This window comes from Sus scrofa, chromosome 1 (assembly GCF_054392235.1).
Source record: "Sus scrofa isolate SSC_HxYL_T2T_F1_AM1 chromosome 1, Sscrofa_HxYL_maternal_Yorkshire_Landrace_v2.0, whole genome shotgun sequence".
NCBI lineage: Eukaryota > Metazoa > Chordata > Mammalia > Artiodactyla > Suidae > Sus > Sus scrofa.
This window is the reverse complement of record NC_139383.1, coordinates 190,830,712-190,857,435: the sequence shown is the minus strand read 5'-3', so window position 1 is coordinate 190,857,435 and position 26,724 is coordinate 190,830,712. Positions and strand designations below refer to the sequence as shown.

Below are 26,724 nucleotides of genomic sequence, written 5' to 3'. Positions count from 1 at the left end.
TGAACTACCATACCCCCATATGCCTGTACTTAGAGTGCGTTTTGTTTTGCTTTGGGGACAATTTTTTTTTTTTTTTTAAACCAAATGAATTAGTTTGTAAGCCTTAGATTTCCTACTGGGAACTTTGAGGAGGGGAAAAAAATAGTGCTCAGTTCATTCTTCATAACACATTTTTTAAGAGATCTGGGCTATCTGAGTCATTCTCCCAGAGTCCTTCTAAATTCTAAGATGAGCAAAATTGTTAAATAATTGAGATTAAGTAGGTAGCATAATCAATCAAATTTATAAGCAAGTAGAATATATTACTTACTGCTGTCTATATGCTTTATAGGTCCTTGAGATCCCATGTGTCTGATTGGAAACTAATTTTATAAATGGTTTATTATTGGAAATTTTGTGTTGTCATAACTCTTGCCTCTCTACACAACCAAGTATCTGCAAGGATTCATGTAACTAACACTTGGACAACAAGTGCCATAGCTTTAGTCTATGGAAAAATACATAATGATTTATGATGATCCATCCTACAACATGTTTTCTAGGATTGCAGTTCAGAGAAAAGTGGGACTGCCTGTGTTAGAGCTGATATGGGGAATGTTTTATAAGCGGAGATTAAATGAATTAAAAGAAAATACGCTAAAAAAACATGCCAGAGTTTTATATATTGTCAGATATGACCTAGTTCAATCTTGTTACTTGGTAAAAAGCTTTAGAATGAAAAGTGGGGGGCAATCATGTCACAGAAGACAATCCTTTAAATTTATTACTAGTATAATATTGCAATTAATAGAGGCATTTTTTCCTAACCGTAATTATTTCACTAATTTTCTTTCAGGGATGAAATACCCGATTGTTATAAGGAATACTAAGGTAAAGATTCTTAAGCAAAACTACTTTCAGCTACTTTACTGTCATTTTGTCTTCTTTCTTAAGAAGTTGAATTAACCATAGTTTTGTATATTATGTCACTGAATGAAGTTTGTCTAATGTAAATGTTATTTTGCGAGAAATTCTTTAAGGTTAATGGAACAACTTTCATTCTAAGAGGGTTTCAACTTGGAAATGTCTTCATAAAATGATTGTGGCAGCAAAGAATAGGACTGCAAGCACTTGGAGTAATAAAAATGGATAGATGTCTTATTGCTCCGTCTACTTCTCTACATTAACTTATTAACTCTAGTAATTAGAAGACTTTGTGGGGCAGGGGGGAACAGGTTGTGCAGAGAGAGGTGGACTGCTTTCCTTTATTGTCTCATAGTCTAAAACAAGAATTATTGAATGGCATAGAGACATTACATTAGCTCTGTGTTCACTGAACCATTAGAGTCTAGTCCAGAGTGTGGTGGTGTTTAATGAGTGTGGTAGAATTTATTATAAGAATTAGGCCTTACACAATTTTGAAAGGATCTGGGGAAGTTGATATATTGGAGGCATCTCCAGCCAGTCTGAGAAGCCCAGTGTGTCCAGCTGCTGAAGTGGGGCTGCAAACAGGAAGCTTATGAGGAGATATGGGGAGCTCTTGCTTCTCTCCATACCCAAGTGTGGGCTGGGGCAGCACTTGGTTAGTGGCGGTCAGTAGTTAGGAAGCGAGCTGAATATGGAACCATAATTTACCTGGCAGTGAGTGTTTGTCACTTCATTGGACTAGTATGACCTTCAGAGAACAGTGTCTGCTGCTTTACTTCTGTCTGCCAAAATCATATGCACTTCCTGTTTGGTCAGCTTTAAGGTGGAACCATATTTGGGAAGCATTATTCCCAGCTTAACCAAGTTGACACAGTATAACCCTCTGCAATCTATCCCTTTTCAACCTGGCATCCATTCACACCTCTTGTAACTGCATTTAACTTCCAAATAAAGACAATAGAAAAATTATGCTTCCATCCACAAGGTATGACAAATCTTTCATACACCCGAAGGGGTGCTTACTCTCTGAAGAAGATACGAAGTCCACGTTATTGATCATTAATGTTCCTTTCTTTCCTAGCTGAGTCATACTCTCCCTTGGAGATCCTATAACTTAAATTCTGAGATATGAGTTAACCACTATTTAAGCATCTTATATTAAATCAGTAGTTTTCAACTGGAGGTGATTTTGCCCCCTAGGAGACACTTGGCAATGCCTGGAGATAATTTTATTGTCACAACTGATGGGAGCAGGCAGTGCTCCTGGCCTTTGGTGGGTAGGTGCCAGGGATGCTGATAAACATCCTACAATGCAAGAGACAGGCCCCTGCAACAAAGAGGTATCTGGCCCAAATGTCAATAGTCCTGAAGTTGAGAAACCCTGTGTTAATTAATGGGGACATGACAGAGACGGGTGTGCTGGTGGTCTTGGGCTGCCGTAACAGAGTGCCATAGTGTGGGTGACTTGAACTACAGAAATTTAGTTTTTCACAGTTCTAGAAATCTAAGATCAAGATACCATCAGGGTTGGTTTCTAGTGAGGTCTCTCTTCTCGGCTTTGTGGATGACTGCCTTTTCCCTCTGCCCTCATAGGTATGTACACATGCAGAGAAAGGGCAGGAGAGAGCAATCCCTGGTATCTCTTTTTCCTATAAGGTCACCAGCCCTATTAGATTAGGGCTCCACTTTTGTGACCTCATTTAACCTTAATTACCTTCCTAAAGGCTCTGTCTCCAAATACATTCTCATTGGGAGTTAGGGCTTCAATGTGTGAATTTGGGAAGGACACAATTCAGTCCATAACAATGAGGATAAAGAAAGAATTGGGTAATATATAGACAAGTATATTTATTTCAAAGTAAGGAGGACGTACTGATAGCTACTACACTCTTCATTTCTGTCAATCATGTGGTCATAGCTGATATTTATAATTTACTTCTTCCACTACTCATTCCATAGTCCCTTTGCCCTTGGCAGGCATCTCAGCTGGTCATGGTTCCTAGTCTGGTGGGGTAACTCAGACTTTCTTTCCTGAACTGTCTGTGCCATTAGCATCCCTGCCTGTTTGGGGCTGTGGTAGTTTCCATTAACTTTTATAATAATACATGGGTCTACAAATAACAAATGCTGGAGAGGGTGTGGAGAAAAGGGAACCCTTCTGCACTGTTGGTGGTGATGTAAATTGGTACAACCACTGTGGAAAACAGTATGGCGATACCTTAGAAAACTATACATAGAACTACTATATGACTCAGCAATCCCACTCCTGGGCATATATCTGGACAAAACTTTCCTTGAAAAAGACACGTGCACCTGCATGTTCACTGCAGCACTATTCACAATAGCCAAGACATGGAAACAGCCTAAATGTCCATTGACAGATTATTGAATCAGGAAGATGTGGTATATATATACACAATGGAATACTACTTAGCTATAAAAAGAATAAAATAATGCCATGTACAGCAACATGGATGGAACTAGAGACTCTTATACTGAGTGAAGTAAGTCAGAAAGAGAAAGACAAATACTATATGATATCACTTATGTCTGGAATCTAATACACGGCACAAATGAACCTTTCCACAGAAAAGAAAATCATGGACTTGGAGAATAGACTTGTGGTTGCTGAGGTGAAGGGAGTGGAATGAATTGGAAACTTGGGGTTAATAGGTACAGACTATTGCCTTTGGAATGGATAAGCAATGAGATCCCGCTGTATAGCACTGGCAACTATGTCTAGTCACTTACAATGGAGCATGATAATGTGAGAAAAAAGATTGTAACCTGTATGTGTAACTGGGTCACCATGCTGTACAGTAGAAAAGTGGCAGAACACTGTAAACCAGGCATAATGAAAAAATAAAATAAAATAAATAAATAATACTTGGGGAAACTAAGACGTATCTTGGGAGAACTGCATTCCAGACATGCTCCTTTTCCTCATCCCCACGCCTTCTGTGTGCTAGCAACTCCATTTCTCCTTGTGAGTCAGGACCCCATTTGGTATAGTAATCCCGTCTCCTATTGATTCACAGGTAAGAGGAACCCCAAATAGTCAGGTGTGTCCATATCAATTTCCAGCTTAATGGAACCATTGCTTATTCTCTACTGGAAGCATTTCCCCCTTGGGAACTATAACCTCTAGACCATCAGAGCCGAAAGTTGGAGGGATAGGAAACAAAAGTTTCACTAGTGGATTATTGTAACAGTAAGGAGCTACTCATATTTCTTCTTCTTGATTTCTAGCCCTGTGAATCCTGTCAATGGGAGAAACAACCCCATAGATTAGTCACTGGTTTAGAGCATGTAGAGAACCCTAGAAGACATTGTTCCAGCCCTGTAGATGTTGCCAGGCAGCTAGTGCTTTTATTGGATCTTCAAAAGCCCATTCTACTTTTTGGTCACCCAGCAGCTTCGGGATGGTGAGGAAAATGGTAAAATCAGTGCATTCCACAAGCATGAACCTATTGTTACACTTCATTTCCTGTAAAATAAATTCTCTGGTCAGAAGTAATGCTTCTGGTAAAATACAGTAAGAGTGAATAAGGCATCCCATAAGTTCGTGGATGGCAGTTTTCACAGAAACATTGTAGGCAGGAAAGACAGATGTATATGCAGAGCAAGTCTGTTCCAGTAAGGACTGAATGCTGCCTTTTGTTTTTAATTGAAGTGGTCCAGGGACCATATGAGTGGCTCTGTTGATCTGTGCTCTTGGCAGATTGAGCATTCAGCAGTGGCTGTAAACAGATCAGCTCTAGTCAGTCCATGTTGCTGAACTTTCTTACTGCCATAACCATTTTGTTCATGAGGCCATCAGGTGAGGACAGAGGTGCCCGGGGAAAGAGGCTAGCTAATATCCACAGAGCAGGTCATCCTGTCTACTGATTATTAAAATCTTCCTCTTCCACGATCACTCTGCCATGAGCATTCACATGAAACTCAGATATCTTTCTTATCTGAGCCTCTTTGGAGAGGTCCATTCACATGTCTTTTCTCCAGAGCTCCTTTTTCTGACCATCCAGCCAAAGCATTAAGTCACTGCACATGAAGCAGTGTAGATCCACCCCTCTAGCCATCCCTTCTTCTAGGGGGGATAACCAAGTATGACATTCAGAGTTCTGCCCACTGGGAAGGTTTCCTTTCACCACAGTCCTTCAGGCCACTCTTGAGTGCAGATCTGGTGCTATAGCCATTAGAAGTGCCAGAATGTTGTGCAGAACCATTTGTAAACCAGGCTTGATTTTTTTTCTTCTTGGTCAGCTGATCATAGAGAATGTTCATGGGGCAGTTTGAGAGGAGGAGGTCATTTAGCAGGAGTAGAGGACATGGGGATCTGAGCCACTTTTATGTGCCTGCAGGACCATACAACCCTAATCTTGAATATTCTATTTCTTTTGGATGACAGAGTGCTTTGTGTACACACCCAGTTTTGCAGCTTGGTGTCTCAGACAATACCTGGTTCATTATGAGTAGTTCACATGGTAACTTGGTGACCTGTAGTCAAGTGTTGAGTCAAAGGCAGAAGCACTTTCTCAAAAGGAGGATAATTACCTCCAGAGGGTGGTATGACTTTCTTCCCAAATCCTAAGGTTTTGTGCTGTGATTCCACCTATAGGGACCTATCAGAGTCTCCATAAAACATTGCTGTTGGCCACACACTTTGATTATCATCAGAGCTGCTGGGTCACCTAGCAGAGCAACCAGGTCTCCATTCAAAAAAGCATTAAAAAGCAGAATGGTCAGTAGCGGTGGAAGTGCAGACCTGGTGGGGAGGGGCAGCAGTGTGAAAAAACAATTGAGGTGAAGAGTAAATCCTGTGAAGCTGATGTCTCCAGTGACTTTAGAAAGAAAAAAAAATTGAAACTCATTATAAGCTTTCTCTGCCTGAAGATCTATCACTTCTGAAACTTCTGTAAAGAATTTGATCCTGGGAAGGCAGCTGATTTCACTTTTCTGCAAGGCCTGGGCTTCGATTAGTGAGTGGGCCTTTACAATACTCTTGCTAGAAAATATAATGAACAAAAAATCAGCAAGCCTGATTTTAACTTTCACTGGAGATTTTACTGTGACCCTCCTGAGTTCCAGACCACTAATATTGGAGCTAAGAAAACTCTGTTCCCCATGTATTTCAGGGAGTCTCCTGATGAACTTCCTGTATATTTTTGTATAGATGAAGCAAGGAAAAATTGTGTAATTGGTCAAAATGGAGATAAAGTGTTTGCTGCAGTCAAATTATTATTGATGAAAAAACTTAAGTAACAGATAAAAAGAAAACTAGTCTCTTGAAAAATATAGATGAAAAGCTTAAGGAAGTAGCCAGAGAACTGGATTACTCATTGGAACAAAGAACCATGAAGCTGAAACATGGAGATAAAACCATAACAGACTTCATGGTGCAGGCTTGGTTGTCCCAGTAGATTAAAACGATATTGGATATAAAGAGCTCTCTAAAACAGATACCAACTTCAAGAGAATTTTCCAGACAATTATTTAAGCACCAAGTCACGAGGAGAGATTAAACCTTTTGCTCATTCAAGAAATAATGACTTTTGTGGAGTTTGTTAGTGATGAATGTGACTAGGGGAGGGGCTTAAGTAGCAATGGGCTTCTCTTGGTACGGTTCGGATTATTTTCATAAAGTTGCTGGCCACTTTCACTTTGTGCATGTACTCTGTCGAAGAGAAATCCCTTTGTAGAAATTATTGAAGATTATCTGTCGAACAAAAGTAAAGAGAATATAGACCAACTTGTAGCATGAGTGAGAGTTGGCTTTCTTTGGTGTACATTATTTTAAAGTATTAGCATTAAACCTGTGATTTTTTTCTTTTTAAGGAATACCTAAAATAAACTGATGGAAACATTTACTAAAAACTTTTATAAAGCTAAAAAAAAAAAAAAAAAAAGGACTGAAAGCCTGTTTCTGCCCCTGCCCTCATCTAAGGAATATTTTCACTAGAGTATGGCAAGGTATGCAGGGGCCTATGGGAAACCATTGGATACATATTTAACTCACAGTTGCTATAGTTGCTTTTTATTTTGGCATTTTCCCCTTCGTACAGTTAAATAATCGAATTTTAAATTTTGAGTCAACTTACCAAGTTGAATATGCTTTTATGACAGGTTAAAAGGAATTTTTAAGATAAACTTTTGGGAGAGGATTGCAAACTAAAGATTTATAGATTGCATATGGGGAAAGTATTTTTCACTTATGAAATGGCAATAGAGATACATAGTTTATTTTTGAAGAAATTATGATTGAACAAATATATCACTCATTGGAAATTCAAAATTTCCGTTTTGGACATGAAATTAATGTGCTGCTGAATTTATTGTTTCATGGATAGCATAAACTAATTTCAGAGACTTATGACAGTTTTTTGTTTTTTTTTTTTTTTTTTTTTTTTTTGTCTTTTGTCTTTTTAGGGCTGCACCTTTGGCATATGGAGGTTCCCAGGCTGGGGGTTGAATCTGAGCTGTAGCCACTGGCCTATGCCACAGCCACAGCAATGTAGGATCCAAGCCACATCTGCAACCTACTCCACAGCTCATGGCAACACCAGGTCCCTAACCCACTGAGCGAGGCCAGGAAGTGAACCTGCGTCCTCATGGATGCTATTCAGGTTCTTTAACTGCTGAGCCATGACAGAAACTCCTTGTGACAAATTTTAATCATTTCTTTCTTTGAAACTATTCTTTGAGTTTTTAAAATAGAACTTCTTGGTTATTGCATTTTGGTACCATTCTACAAATACTCTTATCTTAACATTTATTGTGAGGCTTTTCTTCATTTTATGTTCCAAGAACAGAAGAATTGCTGGCCTCTCAAGCAGGAACTGGTAGATTTATATCACAAAAAAATACTTCTTGTATTTCCGGTATATAACTCTAGATGAACAGGAAAGATATTAAACACCTTAGAAGAAGGCATTTTTGTTTTTGTTGACATAGTCCTTTTGACTTCAAGTGTTTTAAAAACTTTCATGGGTTAGTCTAGCTAATTTGAATTCACTACAATGAAGTTTCATCTGATTTTTGCCAGAGGATGACTTGTATAACTCTTGAAAAGAGGCTTACCTTTGTAGGTAGGCAAAAATAGGATGCGTACAGAGACAGAATAAGGCTGAATCAGAAAGGGCTAGAGAGAAAGAGAACATTGAGGCAGGTGAAAACGCCAAGACTTCAGAAACAGGTCCTCTGGGAAGGAAATCTAGGAACAAGAAATTACCTGGAGCAAGAGGTGTTTGTTGTTTACTGTAGAAGAAATAAAGTGATAGAAATTAGAGTATGGTAGTGAATTAGGGTTAAGTGAAATTATTTAGGAAATAGAATTGCAAATTGGTTAAACTTGGCAGGATAAAGCTAAAAATATATAGATGATAATCACAAAATAAAATTTTGGGGAAAACACAGCAGCCTAAGATTAACAGTGTCCTAAGTCATTAAAGCAAACCTTGACTCCAGTGTGTGTTCTCAGTAAATGTGGATTGAATGGATGAGTTTTCAAAAATAGCCTCAGTTTGAATAGTAGATAATGATCAGGAAGGCGGAATTGGTTGTTGGGTAGATTACAGTTGGAATTGAGCAAGATTACTGAGTGTGAAGCAACCTAAGAGTAACAGGATAGTTACTCCTAGATAAGACAGGAGAAGCTGTCTGAAATACCAAGGAGGCCAGCATGGTTGGGGGCTACCTAAGTTGAGTTTGCTTCTTCATGCCACAAGTAGTTAAGAAGTTCCATGCTCAGTCTTACTAAAATAGGTGAGTGTGTGTGTGTGTGTGTGTGTGTGTGTGTGTCCTGTTAGAGATCCTTGCTAGGTCAACCACTGTATCTCTAGGTTAAAGTACACAATTTAAGGTAACATCCTCTTGTGTGGCACGATCCTAAGTATCTAGCTGCCATCTAAATGCTTGAGAATTTACTTCGCTGATATTTGTATTTAATTTCCTCTTTTAAAAGGAATAAAAAGAAAACAAAAATCCGCATCTGTACCCTTACCATCTTTTCTATCCCTTTTCTTTCTTTTTCCCACAAGTAACACTTCTTTTCCCTTGCACTAGGGAGAGGAGGTTCGTTGTCAGTATGTTGTGACATGTGCAGGACTTTACTCGGACCGTATTTCAGAGCTGAGTGGCTGCAATCCCAATCCTCGAATTGTACCATTCCGGGGAGATTACCTGCTCTTGAAACCAGAAAAACGTTATCTTGTAAAAGGAAATATTTATCCGGTAGGTAATGATACTTCTGCCTTCTCAAGATGGTTGTGGGCAAAAAGGGAATGAAACAAAAACTTTTCCTGGGGCTAGACGTAAGAGATACTTTCATATGATAAAACTTATATGTGGAGTCTAATAAAAATGATACAAAAGAACTTATTTATAGTTCAGAAACAGGAGTTCCCCTTGTGGCTCAGCGGATAATGAACCCGACTAATATCCATGAGGATATGATTTCAATCCCTAGCCTCACTCAGTGGGTTAAGGATCCAGGGTTGCCATGAGCTGCAATGTAGTTGGCACAGACACCTTGGATCTGGTGTTGCTGTGGCTGTGGTATAGGCTGGCACCTGCAGTTCCAGTTCTACCCCTGGCCTGGGAACTTCCATATGCTGCAGCTGCAGCCCACCCCCCAAAAAACCCAGAAGCAAACTCACAGATTTTGAAATCAAACTTATGATTACCAAAGGAGAAACCATAGTGGGGAGGGATAAGTTGGGAGGGTGGAGTTAACACACACACACTACTGTATATAAAATAGATAACTAACCAGGACCTACTGTATAGCACAGGGAAATCTACTCAACATTCTAGTCAGTATTCTCCATAATCTTCTCAACCTATATGGAGAAACAGAATGGATATATGTATATGTATAACTGATTCACTTTGCTGTATACCTGAAACTAACACAGCATTGTAAGTCAAATATACTCCAATAAAGTTTATTTAAAAAAGAAGAGACGTTTTGAAGAGCTTTTGGTGTAAACATTTCACCTGTTTCTTTTGTGGTTAAGTCCCTAACTCTTTATTCTGATAACATAGTCATTAAATTATAATTACTTGCCCACAAGTACATGAAGGCTTGAGTGCACCATGGGAAGGTCTGTCAGAAAGAACCCAATTCTTCCTTCTCTCTGGTGAAAGGGGTACTCGTAAGAGAACTTTCCCTTATATCATGCCCAGATCCCAGCCTTCTTTCTCAGTTCACTGTCTGTAAGTGCAGAAAACTAAAGAGATGTGGCCACTCTTTAGCTTCATGGAAAAGAAGACAGGGCCACGTCAATGAAAAGTTCATTTTTTGTTCTGGAACTACTAGGTTGAAGTACCAATATTCAGCTATTTAGTATTTTTCACCTTGCCAAAACCTACATTTCATCTGCTTCACCCTGTTACATTCCCACTTTACAAAAGCCTGAGCTATGAAGGTGTTTTTTTCTGGCAGTTCTGATTTTACTTGTCAGCCACATATGTCTCTAGTTGGGGGGAGGGTGGAGGGTGGAGGGTGGGCAGAGGTAGGAAATAAATAACCTGAAGTAGGACAGTTTTTTTTTTTTTCTTTACTCAGAAGGAGGAATAGATGGGACAATGCATTAGTGTCATAGCATCAGGTTTCCTGTGTGGTATTTCTAGGCAGAAGCATGTAAATAGAAAAGTATATCTGAGTTCAGATCAAAAGTAATGCAAATTAAATGCATGGGAAGAAAGTGTTTTATGTTGCAGTTGAGTATTGGCATATGTAATTAAATGCAGTATGAAATGGGGCTAATAGTTCTTTGCTGTGTTAAATCCATAGGTCCCCGATAGCCGATTTCCTTTCCTAGGAGTTCACTTCACACCAAGGATGGATGGCAGTATTTGGCTAGGGCCGAATGCAGTTCTTGCCTTTAAACGCGAGGGCTACAGACCCTTTGACTTCAGTGCCAGAGATATTATGGATATAATTCTCAAGAGGTAATTTTATTTCCTTAAAAAAATGATTTTATGTGCTTATATTTTTAATATGGGAAATTTTTTCTTTCTTAATATTCTGTTTAATGGGCACATCCTCAAGTTTGTAATTGATATATTGGTTTTTTTAATTAATCCAAATTAAGAGCTTTGTGGAATAAACCTAGCATTTTAACTACTTCAAGACAATTTTGATGAGCCAGGGTGATGTCTTGGTTAAAAAGAACAAGACCAAGAGCCAAGAGTGATCACACATCTGACAATCCAAATCTTGTTTTGATAACCTTCTAGTTGAGTTTGAAAAAAAAAAAGTCAGTAGTTTACTTTAATATGATTATTTCAGGCCAGTCACCATGATTGTGAAAACCTCTGGAGAAACTGCTGATAACTAAAGTTACTTCCTTTTGTAAAAAACTAAAATACTATTTTGTTCACCTGGAGTGCAGATTGTTTGCTATTTTAAAGAAATGAGGGGAGCTCCTTCTGTGGTGCAGTGGGTAAAGAATCTGACTCCAACGGCTTGGGTCACTGTGGAGGTACAGGTTTGATCCCTGGCCTGGCACACTGCGTTAAAGGATCCTGCATTTCCACAGTGGCAGCATAGGTCTCAGCTGTGGCTTGGAACGTACAGCCATTTAAAAAAAGGTGGGGGGGGGGGGCGTTCCAGAGTTCCTGTTGTGGCTCAGCGGAAACAAATCTGACTAGGAACCATGACGTTGCAGGTTCAATCCCTGGCCTTGCTCAGTGGGTTCAGGATCCAACATTGCCATGAGCTGTGGTGTAGGTCACAGATGTGGCTCAGATCTGGCATTGCTGTGGCTGTGGCGTAGGCTGGTGGCTACAGCTCCGATTAGACCCCTAGCCTGGGAGCCTCCATATACTGCAGGTGTGGCCCTAAAAGAACAAAAGACAAAAAAAAAAAAAAAAAAAAAAAAAGAAAGAAAAGAAAAAAAGGGGGAGGGGGTTCCCTTTGTGGTGCAGCGGAAGCAGTCCAAACTAGTATCCCTGAGGAAACGGGTTTGATCCCAGGCCTTGCTAGTGGGTTAAGGATCCGGCATTGCTGTGAGCTATGGCGCGGGTTGCAGACTTTGCTCAGATCTGGTGTTGCTGTGGCTGTGGTGTAGGCCAGCAGCTGTAGCTCTGATTCGACCCCTAGCCTGGGAACTTCCATATGCCACAGGTGGAGCCCTAAAAGAAAAAAAAAAAAATTAAAAAAAGAAAGAATGAAGTATTTTGTTCTTTTAGCAGTTTGTTTTCCAGAGGGTTTCACATCATCAAAATCACTAGAAAGCTTTTGAAGCTATACTTAGTTTCACCCTGTGCAGATTCTGAAACAGGTTTGGGATGGGGCTTCTGGCATGTGTGCTTGTGAAAACGCATATATACATAGGCCCTACAGAGTCCCATTGGAGAATCTCTTCTTACTAGAGTATCTTACCTCTGGCTGACTAAAGAAAAGTAGGCTAAGTGTCCCACATGTTTAATGCCCGGATTTAAAGATCGGTAATGCCTTTTAGGTGTGTTTTGAAAGCATGTACCATTGCATTAGAAAGCTTTGATGTTGGCAGGCTTTATTGAATCCTAGTTTGAAACCAGAATTCCCTGGGAATTTGAGTTTGAAAGATGTTTATTTGTGGAGTTGGAAGGAAGAAGTTTTCTTCTTACATTGGCCAAAATTTGATTTTCTTTTAATATGTGGTTTTTCTGACTTTACTAGATTTCTGTGCTGCTCCCCCAATCTAATAGTATAAAGTGTTTTATAATAAAATAAAGAATTCCCTTCTCTCATGGAGATTTTATTTTCTTTGTTTTTAGTGGCTTGATGAAACTGGTGTTCCAGAATTTTTCCTATGGAGTTAATGAAATGTACAAAGCTTGCTTTCTCAGTGCAACAGTGAAGCACCTTCAAAAGTTTATCCCTGAAATTACTATCAGTGACATACTTAGGTAAGGAAAATCTGTAAAGGTTGTCAGTACAGTCATGACCTGAGGGAACTTGGGAGGTGGTTCTAACTCGGCGACCCATAAGCATACTTTGAATCAGTGCGTCCACTGAGTATGTGCCCTCTCTCTCTCTCCCAATAAGTTGTTCATTCCCCTTGCAGCTAGGGCATTGCTGCACCATGGCCCTCAGTGCTTAAACTAAGCCCATTTATAATTATCTAGGGTACTTTACATCATTAAGCCGAAGTCTCCATTGCAGTTGTATTTTTTGTTTGTTTGTTTGTTTGTTTGGCTGAGGCATGCAGTGGCTTGGTGTGGGATCTCAGTTCCCAGACGAGGGGTTGAGTGTAGGCTGCAGTGAAAGCTCCTACCCCCAGGGAACTCCCCATTGTAGTTGTATCGTGATGCTACCTTCAACTTGGTGTCTGAAGGTAAAACATCACGCCTGAACTTTTTTTAAATCTCCCTGGTCACTTATTCTTGTGATTCCAAAGCCTTCAGACTTTAATTTTGTTTAAGATTATTGATCACCATGTTACCTAACTAGGTCATAAACACATTAAGACGCTATATTTTGATTGATTCTTAAAAGTTTTAGAAACATGGAGTTCCCGTTGTGGTTCAGTGGTTAACAAACTCAACTAGTATCCATGAGGACACAGGTTTGATCCCTGGCCTTGCTCAGTGGGTTAAGGATCTGGCATTGCCACGAGCTGTGGTGTAGGTCGAAGATGCGGCTTGGATCCTGCGTTGCTGTGGCTGTGATGTAGGCCGGCGGCTATAGCTCTGATTTGACCCCTAGTCTGGGAACCTCCATATGCCAAGGGTGCGGCCCTAAAAAAGACAAAAGACAAAAAAGTTTTAGAAACATGCTATACTAATCTGGCATCTTACCTTGCTTCCTTTATACTTCTTATGTTCTTTCCTGGGTCCTCTTCCACTGAAGGACTATTTGCAGAACCAAAATGGGAAATTGTATATGGTAACAAAGTGTAAGTCCTTGTTCCAGGGTGGGGAAAAGGAAGGATTACTTATATAAAAAAATTTTTTCTTGCAGATAAAAAATTTTCTGAACTTGATCTATGTATAGCTTGTCCTAAATACCACACAAGCAATTTTCTTTTCTCTGTGGTTATATTTCTAGGATTTCACCTTTTCCTCTGATCCAGGCATTGGTTAGACCTAATCAGCAGTAGTCTTTGAGATCCTCTCCTCCCTGAATTCATCCCTCTGTGAATCTCTAGAGCACTAAGTGTCTGTCTCCTCAGTAGCAGCTGCTGAACTTGCCTGGTATAAAATGTCAGCCGCTTGACTCTATCTGGGCAGAGGCCAGAATCACATCAGCTGTCTCCCTCAGGGAGCGTCCTGGTCTAAATCTGACTCTCACGTATCTTTCTCAGACCAGCCTCTTTGAATCCTTAGAAGGACTTTTAAAACCCAGCTCATGTTTTTACTCTTATTTCTCTACCCCTCTACTCACTTTCTAAAATGGAAGGTATAAAAATATCTAGGCTTTATGTTCTTTCACTCACCTATAAATAAAGGCTTTTGTGTTGTCAGTGGTCTGCTTTAGCAGACTTGTTATGTTTAATGTCTGAAAATAGATTGGTCAAATCTAATGTCTGTTATTACTACTAATTTCCTTAGAAAACACAGTAGGTGGGCATAGTGAATTCTGCAGTGAATTCACTACCCAGATTTGATTACCACCCTTTTGTAGAAGCCTGAGGAAAACTCTTTAGATCATTGAATTTCATATGGTAGAACTGGATGTGGGGTTTCTGGGTTTTGGTGAATACTCTTTTTTCTGGGTGAAAGGATATGAATTTCAGTTACCAGTTTCAATTACATGTAGTAGAAAAGGGCATATGGCACTGTAGGCAGGTGCCTTTGGGGACAGATTCTACCCAATCACAGATAAGTTTCTCTCTGGAGACAGAGAAGCCGAACACATTCAGCAATTCCATTCGATCCCTATAGCTATTAAATGCAGGAAATTTAAAAAAAAGGAAGTTTAGAAGTTGTGCTCGATACCATTTATACAAGTTTCAGCAATACCACATATTTTTATGGCTTGCACATGTAATTGAAAATAAAAACAGAACTGGGAATGAGAGGCACTTAATTGAGGAGAATGGTTCTCTCCAGGGAGAGAAGAGATGAGAATCCAGAGAGTGTGACAGGGGTTTCTATCAGATCTGTAATGCTTTATTTTTTAAGCTGCTTGGTAAGAAAATTGGTAAAAAATTCATTTTATTATTCTCTGTATACTAATACTAATATTCTCTGCTATATGCCTAGAATCTTAGATAATAAAAATAATAATAAGATCAATAGGCTTGCCCACATTTTAAAGCCCAAGTCCTACCTATCTTGCAACCAGTGTAGTAACACCATAAACGCTCTATTATTAATATTGGGGCAGAGCATGTTAAGCAATTATAGAGAGTAAAAAAGAACCAAAGCAGCACTTTTAGTGGGGTGTTTAGCTCAGAATGGTGTCCTTTAATAGCAGTAACCACTAAAGGGAAACCAGCTTGACTTCTTATTGCCTAGCCAGAGCATCTTGAGCAATAACTTACTGGCAAATATTACATTGGAATGTAAAGTTATAACCTGTCAAATATATGTATTAGGTGTATAAACTTATCATTATTAAATGTCATTATTTATTGATTTGTTCTGTGCTTAATTTTTGACATGATCATATAGCAGAATTTTGTATCTGTTAGCATTATACAGATGTAAAACACGAAGACATATATGCCAAAATCCCCCTTTTTCCCCGCACTTCATTTGAAAATATCTTGGGGGAATTCCTATTGAAATTTTCATCATAAGTGATAGCTAAAGATTGCACTATGTCATTGTGAAACACAAGGGTGAAAGCCCAACAGTTCTGCAATAAAGGTGATCTAGACTCTTTTGCAAAAAAATGTTTCTTAGTCTTGGTACTGTTGACATTTGGGGCCAAATAATTCTTTGTTGTAGGGGACTGTCCAGTTCACTGTAGGATGTTCTTCCCTAGTATGACAACCAAAAATGTCTCCAGACATTGCCATGTCCTCTAGGGGGCAAAATCTCCCCTGATTGAGAGCCACTGGTGTAGAGAATTTGATAACCCTCACACTAAAAAATAGTAAGAGAGTCTGGAAAAAATATGATAAAAATCCTTTGAAATTCTTATAGCTGAGAGTACAAGAAAGTAAAGGCATCCCAGAAATGAAAACAAAGAGGAAATTGAAAACCCAGGTACTAAGAAGCATTAGTACTGATGCTGACCTGAAAGGGTGGGGAGAATTTTCTGATTTTGATGTAAATATAACTGAGTTTTATTTTTAATTGATATGTGATTTACATGCAATAAAACATGTAGATCTTAATTGCTCAGTGAATTTTTGACAATTGTATAAACTCATGTATCCACTATGCAAATCAAAATATCAAACATTAGGGACTTTTTTTTTTTTTAATTTTATGGTCACACCCACAGCATATGGAAGTTCCGAGGCCAGAGATTGAATCTGAGCCATAGCTGCAACCTATGCAGCAGCTGTGGCAATGCCAGATCCTTTAACCCACTGTGCTGGGCCAAGGATCAAACCCACACCTCCACAGCAACCCAAGCTGCTACAGTCAGATTCTTAACCCACTGTGCCATGGCAGGAACTCCAGGACTTACATTGTAATTGCCACTCAAGTGCTGGTGGGTCTGTAAAAGGTAAAAAGTTGGAACTGAGATCCCTTTGTAAAACCAGGGACTCTGGAAGGGCTATGTCCTCAGTGAAAAGTCTATTCAAAAAATTTTCCTAAAAATCTAGAACCCTGGACCTGCCCTCATAAGTATGTGGAGTTTGAGTTTGTACCACCAGTTTGATAGGGACTTTAAGCTGAGAAATTAACTTAAAATGTAGATCCAGTCTTGTTTGGATCCTGCTTCAAACTAACACTTCTCCCTCTCACTCACTTTAAACAGATTAGAGAGAGTAAAAATCAGGGTAATTTGAAGATTTGAATAACACAGTTAAAACACTTATGTTATTTAATGGAGGCATAAAACTCTCCCCCCACCCCCTGCCCCGTCCCCGTTACTGAATAGTCATGTAATTTAAACCCTCCCAAGATGTTTGCAAAGGCTCAAAATGATCTACGCCTTAAACCAAATTGTCAACACAGTTAAAAAACTGGACATAGAAAAATCATGTTCTCTATTGAAGTTCAGTTTGGTTGAATATTAGTAACAAAAATACCCTTCCTGTGCATTTGGAAATTGAGATGGAATGGTTGGCTTGCCCTGTATCACCACTCCCAATTTAAATATGCTCATGTGACTTCTATTTTTAGATTAACAATAGATCCCATGGTGAGTTTTATAAAATGCCCTAAATTATCCTGTTTGGAACTGGCCAACGGTGTCTGTTGTAGCCTGTCATAGCTGTTTTCCAGCCCGAAGGATAATATATGTACCACAGAATTACATAGCAGTAAGTACAGCACTTCTCAGATGAATGAATGCCATTAGTTAACATATTCACCTGTTGTTTCTAGATGTATTTAAGGGTCTAGGGTGTGCATTCCCATTAAATTTAGCTACAAATATGGCAAAATACAAATAGCAATAAATGGTTAAATATAGCCGAATTCACGGATATTAAATTAGCTGAATCATTTGTTCTTTTAGCTGTTAAAATAGAATTTAGGAGTTTCTGCTGTGGCGCAGTGATGGGCAACATCTTTGGAGCACTGTGACACGGATTCAATGATTCAATCCCTCACCTCCGTGCAGTGGGGTAAGGGTCCAGCGGTGCTGCAGCATGCTATAGGTCGCAACTCCAGCTTGGATCTGATCCCTGGCCCAGGAACTCCATATGCCGTGGGGCAGCCAAAAATAAATAAATAAATAAATAAAATTTAAAAGAATTTAAACAGTTAAAAATTTCTAGCCCTATTGAATACTTCCTATGTATAAGGCACAAATCTAGACATGGGGGCAAAGTTAGGGGTGTTATACAAGATTGAGTCCTGGCCCTCAAGATGTTTAGGGCTTATCTTACCTGAAATTTTGCATTATAGTCTTCATCTCAAGCTGAGGTATTCTGAGGGAGAATGCCTATGTGTATTCATGCAAAGAAAACCCCTAGAGTTGCATTTAGTGCTGAAAAAATGGGGAACATGAAGAATTTGATAGTTTAAACATTTCATGTTAAAAGTTACTTTAGTTTGAACTAAAGTGAGATCCTTAGAAAAACTTAATATTGTATATTGTTTTTTACAGTTTGGATTATAGGTTTTGAATACTGGGACAGGAGTGTAGAGGACATTGGGAACATAGTTGGTGTTTGTAAGAGGAATAAATAAGTACAGACACATCTTTAACTGTAGTTCATCAGCATCCATTTGCTTAGAAGGAGTAAGGAGAATGTACTGCTAAACCTCTGCAGAGAGGAAAATTTTTATTTTGCACACTCAACGTCAGTGGCTAGTCATGCCACTGTGTATCCCCTACATATTGGCCTTCTGCCAGATAAAATGAGAGGGACAAGAATACTTGTGGAGATGATCACAACTCATAGAGATGCAGCAACAGGAATGTTGCCCAGGAAGAGAGGAGGAAGGCTGCTTTGGCCAGTTGAGAGAAGCTACAGATAGGGAGTATACAAAATGGACCACACACTGGCTGAAAGGCTGTAATACGTATCTTTACCCTAAGGAATTTCAGCTTCAGTCCCATTCTGTCTTTTTGTGTTATAGGTATTGGGTTTGATTCTTACTTGGAAATCCTTAGAGCTCAAAAATCTGTCCAGATTCCCTGCAAACTTCTATAAACAGATTACTTACCTTTAGGATGGAAACTTTCATCCTTGTTGTAATTCTTATTTGTCTCTCTATAGCTATGTAACTTCCAGCAAGTTACTTAATCCCTCTATTTTCTTTGCTGTTAAATATAAACTAATATCACCCTCTTAGAATTGTTGTAAGGATTAAATGAGAGAATACCTAGCATGGAGTAAGCACTTGGTAAAAAAAATAGCTGTTGTTGTGGATCTCTCCTCAGCCTGGCTGAAGTCTCATATTTCATATTTTTCTTTGTATCTTCCTCAAGGATGTATGTACATTGGCCCAGAATCAATTTAAAAAATGTTTAATATTGTTACTTGATTTCTTGAGTCTTGGTTGTGTGTATAAGGCAACTGTTTTCAAACTGGGTTTTCTTGAATAAATAGTTTCAGTGGAGGTGCTTTGGGACTCCAAAAATATCTGTTCAGATTTCATCTGTAAACTTTAACTATTTTAAAAACTAAAAAACAAAACAAAACAAACAAACAAAAAAACACCTAATTTTTAAACTCAGGTTTACAAAACAGAACTTTTAGTATTAAAGGCTCTTACTGTATTAACATGCTATTATTAACATGCTATCATTTTTGTGCTTTTCCTGTCATCTCTGTTTAATTAATTGAAGGTTATCTTCATATTGAAGGCAAAATTCTTAAAAATAAAAAACTACAAAAGAATTTACTGGAGTTCCCGTTGTGGCTCAGTGGTTAACTAAATCCGACTAGGAACCATGAGGTTGCAGGTTCGATCCCTGGCCTTGCTCAGTGGGTTAAGGATCCGGCGTTGCCATAAGCTGTGGTTAGGTAGCAGACGCAGCTTGGATCCTGTGTTGCTGTGGCTGTGGCGTAGGCCAGTGGCTACAGCTCTGATTGGACCCCTAGCCTGGGTACCTCCACATGCCTCGGGAGCGGCCCAAGAAATGGCAAAAAAGACAAAAAAAAAAAAAAAAAAGAATTTACTGCTATTTGCAAATATTTTTCTCCATAAATGTTAATAGTGTACAACCAAAACAAAACACAAAAATAGATAGAATTCTGTAGCAGATATAGGAATGCAATTGAAACACATAATTCTCGGAGTTCCCGTCGTGGCGCAGTGGTTAACGAATCCGACTAGGAACCATGAGGTTGTGGGTTCGGTCCCTGCCCCTTGCTCAGTGGGTTAACGATCCGGCGTTGCTGTGAGCTGTGGCGTTGCCGTGAGCTGTGATGTAGGTTGCAGACGCGGCTCGGATCCTGCGTTGCTGTGGCTCTGGTGTAGGCCGGTGGCTACAGCTCCGATTCAACCCCTAGCCTGGGAACCTCCATATGCCGCGGGAGCGGCCCAAGAAATAGCAACAACAACAACAACAAAAAGACAAAAGACAAAAAAAAAAAAAAAAAAAGAAACACATAACTCTTGCTTTCCTTGTTTTGTATTAATCAGAAAGAACCTTATTATTTCCATTGATTGATTTTATAATACATTCACTTTATAAATTTAAATTAAAATACATGATTCTGATTAAATACAGATTTATCTACTACTTCAGAATAAACCCATTTGTGTATTCAGTGATAAGCATTTATTAGCACCATTATGGGACAGGCATTATGCTCTAGGCTAAGGATTTAAGTTTGACAAGCTACAGCTGACAGCCTTTGTTTAAACACAAACTTACTAGGTTTTCACATAATTGTGCATTTAGAAGCATGAAGGCTTTATTGCTTTAACAATACTTTGAGGAGTTCCCACTCTGGCACAATGGAATCAGCAGCGTCTCTGCAGTCCAGGGTACAGGTTCGATCCCTGGTGTGGCACAGTGGGTTAGAGGATCTGGCATCACTGCAGTTGTGGCATAGATCATAACTACAGTGTGGGTTGCAACTTCCGCTTGGATCTGATCCCCGGCCTGGGAACTCCATACGCTTCAGGGCAGCCAAAAAAAGAAAAAAACAATACTTTGAAACCACTGACACATATGTCCAATGTCTTGTCTCTTCCAGTCAGATGATTGCCACTCTTGCTTTTGCAGAGGTCCAGCTGGAGTACGAGCCCAAGCCCTGGATAGAGATGGAAATCTCATAGAAGATTTTGTATTTGATGGAGGAGTTGGGGATATTGGAAATCGCATTCTTCATGTGAGAAATGCACCTTCTCCTGCTGCCACTTCTTCCCTTGCAATTTCTGGAATGATTGCAGATGAAGTGCAACAAAGATTTAAACTGTAAATAATGAAAGGAACTAGGTATGCATCTTATTCTCCACATTCAGTAATAAGAATGTACCAATTGCATTCTTTAAGAAAGATTATTTAAAAATATCATTTTTAGGTATATCATTTAGATAACCACTCAATTTTTAAAGTGATGTAAAGTGAAAGTAATAATTTTTTTAAATCCATGCTCTTTTAAAAGATACAGTTGTTATCTGTCCTGAATTCCTGATTTTGTTAATGGCTTGTCCTCACCAACCATGAGCCAGACATTTGGCTTTTTTGGAATTTCTGGGAGTGACAGTATGAAAAAGTGATTATTCCCTTAATGTTTTGGCTTTGTAATATCTAAGCCTTTTTGTCTTTCCTATACAAGAAAATAGATTATATTGTAGATTACAGACCTCCTTTTAATTTTGAAGAGTTTTAGAAAAGCTCACATTATTTAGAGCAACAACTTCTGTATTTGGGAATTTAAAATTCTTCATTTAAAAAATACATGAAATTTAATATCTTGAAGTAGTTTAAGATTCTATCTTATCTGTATTTGTAAAAAATTAACTTTGCAAAAGGAACTCAAAAGCCTTTATTATTCCCAGTTTCTTTAAAACTGACTTGGTCTGGTGTCATCACTAAATCTAAATAGCTGTCCACTATGAGTGCTTTGCCTATTCTCTAGTCCTCGGTGGTTGAGAAACTAAAAGAACTTAGAATCCTGACACTGACATACAGAATGCTGTAAATTAAAATAGCATTTAACTCTTATATCTCTGTTCTTCAGTTACACCAACATTCTCACATGTTGGCCAAGATCACTAATGATTCATGCCTACTTGATTTTTCTAGAATCCTATAGATGTTTATGAGGCTATTTCTTCATTTTGGGGAAATACCTAATTTTGAGGCATTCACTTTTGTAAACCGCAAAAGTGCCTTACAGTCATGTGTACTTCACTAATATTTTAAATTTTTGCCCAGTGCCATACTGTATACTATGTATTCTGTGTGTGTGTGTGTGTGTGTGTGTGTGTGTGTGTATGTGGTATATGTTGAAATGATTCTTGAAATTTAGAATGTGGGAAAATAGAAACACAGATGAACATGTAATAGAATACAGGGAAACTTATTACAGAACCATCATTTAGGTAAGTCACTTTCATCTATTCCCTCACATATACTCTCTCTGAATTACTCATTCTTCCACTCTTCATTTTTTTCTTCTTTTCTCTCACCTCTCCAAAAATGTGTGACGGATGAGTTAGAAAGATGTGCATTTTGGCTAATGTGAAAACTTTCCTATTTTCCTCCTTTTCACTTCAAGCCTTTGTGATTACAGTGATTGAGCTACCTCATCAATTAATTTGAAAGGCTACACATCATGAGCTCATGTTCAAGAATAGCACATCCCAGGTAAATAGACTAGGCAGTTATTTGACACTTGGGATGAGCATTATACTGAAAGCCGTTAGAAAACAAGCCCTAATGGTTCTTCATAACAACTGATTCCTCCAAGAAATATGACACACAGGGTATTTTTCTGTTTCATTATAAGATTATTCAGAGATTGGAAATATACAATTCTCTATTTCATCAGCATTAAGACTGCATATATGATAAGCTGTGAAAGACTGCAATTACAAAGATAATTGTCTTAATTAAAGCAACCCTCATTCCATTTGGGTCTTTATTATATTTCCCAAAAATACAAGTGAAAAAATTATTGCAAGTGTTTTAAATGTGTCGATTATTCTTTTTGTAAAACATTTTGTATTTATGTCAGTAAGGTTTTGTTGTGGAATAGTGATATACTATTTAAAAGTTTTGTGTATTTCTGAGAGAGAAAAAAATGTATACTAATATTAAAATATTTAATGAGCCTTGGTGTTTTGAACATAATTTTTAGTCTCATAAACTCTGATTCAAATAAGTTTTATGTGTGAAACATGAACTGTCATAGGCTTTAGATAGCAAACAATCAAAAAAAAAAAACCCTTGTACTTGCATATAATATAAAAATGAGGTAGAATAGTTTATATTAGGGGTAAAAAGTGGAGCACTTTCTTACCTACAAGAATGGCTTTCCATTTGGTAATGGCAATATCTGGCTGACCTCAGTGTCATTTTCATACCCCAGAGCATGAGGGAACATTATTTCTGTTCCATAGCAGAATATATTTATAACATATATATATAACAGTGCTTTTTTGAGGCCAGGGGAGGGTGTCCAATAGATACATCACTCTTTTGGAATTTCACACAGAACTATAGTTCCTCTTGGGAAGACTTTTTTGGTATGTACCTCTTATAGGGAGTTGGGCTTCTGGGCATCAGCTTCCCATAGGGTTGTAGCACAAATGATCTGAGTGGGTTCCAGCTTCTTTCCAGCAGGTGGACTGTAAGAGGACCAGAGTTAGCTATGGCAATGAACCATGAAAGTGAGTAAGATATTTATTATTTCCCATGGTGTTGCTTTGGTTTGCTCCGGACTGGCAGCACTTGTAGCTTTAAGTAAATTGAGGAAGTAGAAGAGGGTAAATGAGAGAAATGTTGAGTAAGTGCTTCTTGAAAATGTTTTTCAGTGGGAAAATATTAGTGGTTAATTTTTTACTGCCTCCTCCCCTTCCTATTTTTTTTAGCATCCCTGGATGGGCATAAATTTACTGCATTTTAAAATCTGAGATGTGCTTTGGTTATTCAAGTTGTCTCCCTAAAACTGTTCTGAATTCTAAAAAGACAAGTAAAAGTATTATCAAAGTATTAATATGGTAGCATATTTATTTTAACTCAAATTTATTTTTGAATTTTTGCGATATATCCATAGGCCCTCTCTCTTAGGGTTATCAATGTGTTTAATATTTCTATTTTTTAACACTCTAAGCAAGTATTTACACTGAGGTTGGATTTTTTTCACTTAAAAGTGGCTTTTAATGAATATTTTGAATAAGTAGAACATTCATATAGTTGAAAATTCAAAAGTCATAAAAAAGTGCACAATGAAAAGTCTCCCTCTCTCCTCCAGCCACCCAGTTCTATCTCTGAGGCAGCAAAAATTGTCAATATCTTGTGCGGCCTTGCACAAATACTGTATTTATATATAAGAAAATATATTCTGCTTCCATTTGCAGTAGTATACACTGCATACTGATTGTACAGCCTGCTTTTTCACTTTTTGACATATTTTGGATAATGTTCAAGTGGCCTGAACAGAGTGGCCTGGTTCTTTTCAAATGACTTTATAGGAGTTCCCATTGTGGCATTCGCAGACTCGTCTCAGATCCAGGGTTGCTGTGGTTGTGGTGGTGTAGGCAGGCAGCTGTAGCTCTAATTCGACCCCTAGGCTGGGAACTTATATATGCCCGGGCAGAGGCCCTAAACTTAAAAAAAAATGACTTTATAGGCTCCATTCTCTGGATTTATTATTTGTTGAGCCAGTCCCTTATTCCTACTGATGATTCTTTAAATTGTTTATTTCTAGGGTTTTTTTCGTTTCTTTTGGTTTTGCTGTCATAAAACTACAATGAATAATCTTGCACACAGTCATTGACATATGAGCAAATATACATATAGGACATATTCCTAGAATTTACTGTTTCAAAGGCTATGTGCCTGTGCAACTCTGATATTGTCAAGTTGCTCTTGACAGAGATTTAACCAATTTACCAGTCTCACCAATTATGTATCAGAGTACCTGTTGCCCCATACTCTCACCAAGATAATGTATAATCAAACTTCCTGATCCGTGCTGTTCCGGTAAGTGAAAAATGATAACGGTACAATTTTGGGGGTGCCACGCCCACGGCACATAAAAATTCCTGGGCCAGGAATTGAACCCGTGCCACATCAGTTACCTGAGCTGCTGGCAATGCCAATACTTGACCCTTAGCCTCCTGTACCACAAGGGAACACTAATAAACAGCATTATTTATTTATTTAATTTATATATATATATACATATATATATATTTAGGGCCATGCCCATGGCATATGGAGGTTCCCAGGCTAGGGGTCTAATTAGAGCTGTAGCAGCCAGCCTACACCACAGCCACAGCAATGCTGGATTTTAACCCACTGAGCGAGGCCAGGGATCTAACCTGCATCCTCATGGATACTAGTCAGATTTGTTTTCAGTGAGCCACGATAGGTACTCCAATAACAGTATAATTTAGATTTGCATTTTTTGTAATATGAAGGAAGTTGAGCTTCCTTAATGTTTAAGACATTTATATTTCCTTTTCTGGCTTTTCTTATCCTTTATCCTTTTTTTCCTTATTAAGTTTTAGTCTTATTAATTTGTAGAAATTCCTTTAGACATCAGGGAAATTGACTTGTAGGAAATGAATTGCAAAGATTCTTTTCCAGTTTGTTATTTGCATTTTGTCTTGGCTTGTGATGATTTTTTTTTTTCTTCATTTTTAAAAAATAGAATTTGGAGTTCCCGTCGTGGCGCAGTGGTTAACGAATCTGACTAGGAACCATGAGGTTGTGGGTTAGGTCCCTGCCCTTGCTCAGTGGGTTAACAATCCGGCGTTGCCATGAGCTGTGGTGTAGGTCGCAGACGCGGCTCGTATCCTGCGTTGCTGTGGCTCTAGCATAGGCCAGTGGCCACAGCTCCGATTCGACCCCTAGCCTGGGAACCTCCATATGCCACGTGAGCAGCCCAAAGAAATAGCAAAAAGACAAAAAAAAAAAAAATAGAATTTACTAATCTATAGTTTATGTAATAGTAGAAAGGTCTTTGTACCCTTAAGTTATAACATTTTATGGTTTTATTTTTTACATTTAAAGATTTGACACATCTGGAATTTAGCCTAGTGTAGAGCATAGGGTATTGAACATTTTTTTTTAGGTGGCCTGTTTGTCTGGTTGGGAAACTTATTACTGGTGTCATTCTTGAATTATCTTCCAAATGCATGTGTATCATATTTCTGTTTGCCTAGCCCAGAGATCACAACTCAGATGCCTGTAGAGACTGGGCAGATTACATAAAGGGGTGAAGAGTGCCAGGTGGGGAGTATAGCCAACTAAATATGGGATGGCATATCTTTCTAAAGAAGCCGCCACTACCCGACTGCCTGCTGATTATTTCTTTGCAGGAAGCAGTGCAAGGGATCTGGCCCAGTGTTGCCAGATCTTTGTCACAGAGAAGCTGGAAATCCAGATTTTTATATAAAATCTCTTAATTTTAAAAATTAACAGCAGTTTTAAATTTTAAATATAACTTTGGCTAAACAAAATGTGTCTTCAGGCAAGATTTGGCCCAGAGAAGCCATGTAATATCTTTAGCCAAGAATAAAACTTCCTGGAGTTCCCGTCGTGGCGCAGTGGTTGGTGAATCCGACTAGGAACCATAGGTTGCAGGTTTGGTCCCTGCCCTTGCTCAGTGGGTTAACGATCCGGCGTTGCCGTGAGCTGTGGTGTAGGTCGCAGACGCGGCTCGGATCCTGCATTGCTCTGGCTCTGGCGTAGGCCAGTGGCTATAGCTATGATTGGACCCCTAGCCTGGGAACCTCCATAGGCCAAGGGAACGGCACAAGAAAAGGCAAAAAGACAAAAAAAAAAAAAAAGAAAGAAAAGAAACTTCCTGTTAACAACTTTACTCTCCTATAAGAAAACACAACGACAGTCTAGTAGTTTGACAGCCTAGCAGTTTTATGGCTGGAGTTCAGGAATAGAGAGAAAAGACACTCTATACAAGACAAGGTCTTTGCCCTCACTGATTGAAAGATTAACTCGAGAAATACAAGCATTTCATTATCCTATCTTTTATCTTAAGTACAGTGGAATGTGGGCGGGGCCATTTATTAGAAGAGATTTTTTTAAAAATTGAAGTTTATCTGATTTACAGTATATGATGGGTTTCAAATGTACAACATAATGATTCAATATTTTTATAT

General features: G+C 38.6%; 1 protein-coding gene and 1 pseudogene across 11 annotated transcripts in view; both read left to right on the top strand.

The window, feature by feature from the left end:
- The window catches only part of L2HGDH (L-2-hydroxyglutarate dehydrogenase), a 71,405-nt gene that overhangs the window by 25,224 nt on the left and 19,457 nt on the right, over positions 1 to 26,724 (top strand). For 6 of the 11 annotated variants that reach the window (XM_001926818.6, XM_084980972.1, XM_084980965.1 and 3 more), the window contains 5 exons: positions 836 to 870; positions 8,968 to 9,135; positions 10,700 to 10,857; positions 12,670 to 12,801; positions 20,651 to 22,707. In XM_001926818.6, coding sequence (XP_001926853.1) covers positions 836 to 870; positions 8,968 to 9,135; positions 10,700 to 10,857; positions 12,670 to 12,801; positions 20,651 to 20,846 — 689 coding nt within the window. In that variant the 3' untranslated portion in view covers positions 20,847 to 22,707. Of the gene's footprint in view, positions 1 to 835; positions 871 to 6,741; positions 6,877 to 8,967; positions 9,136 to 10,699; positions 10,858 to 12,669; positions 12,802 to 13,942; positions 15,735 to 20,621; positions 22,708 to 26,724 lie in introns of those variants that run through there. The other 5 variants (XR_014818365.1, XR_014818366.1, XM_084980960.1 and 2 more) reach the window with 5 other exon arrangements.
- On the top strand, positions 1,509 to 6,735 carry LOC102160041 (histone PARylation factor 1 pseudogene; annotated as a pseudogene).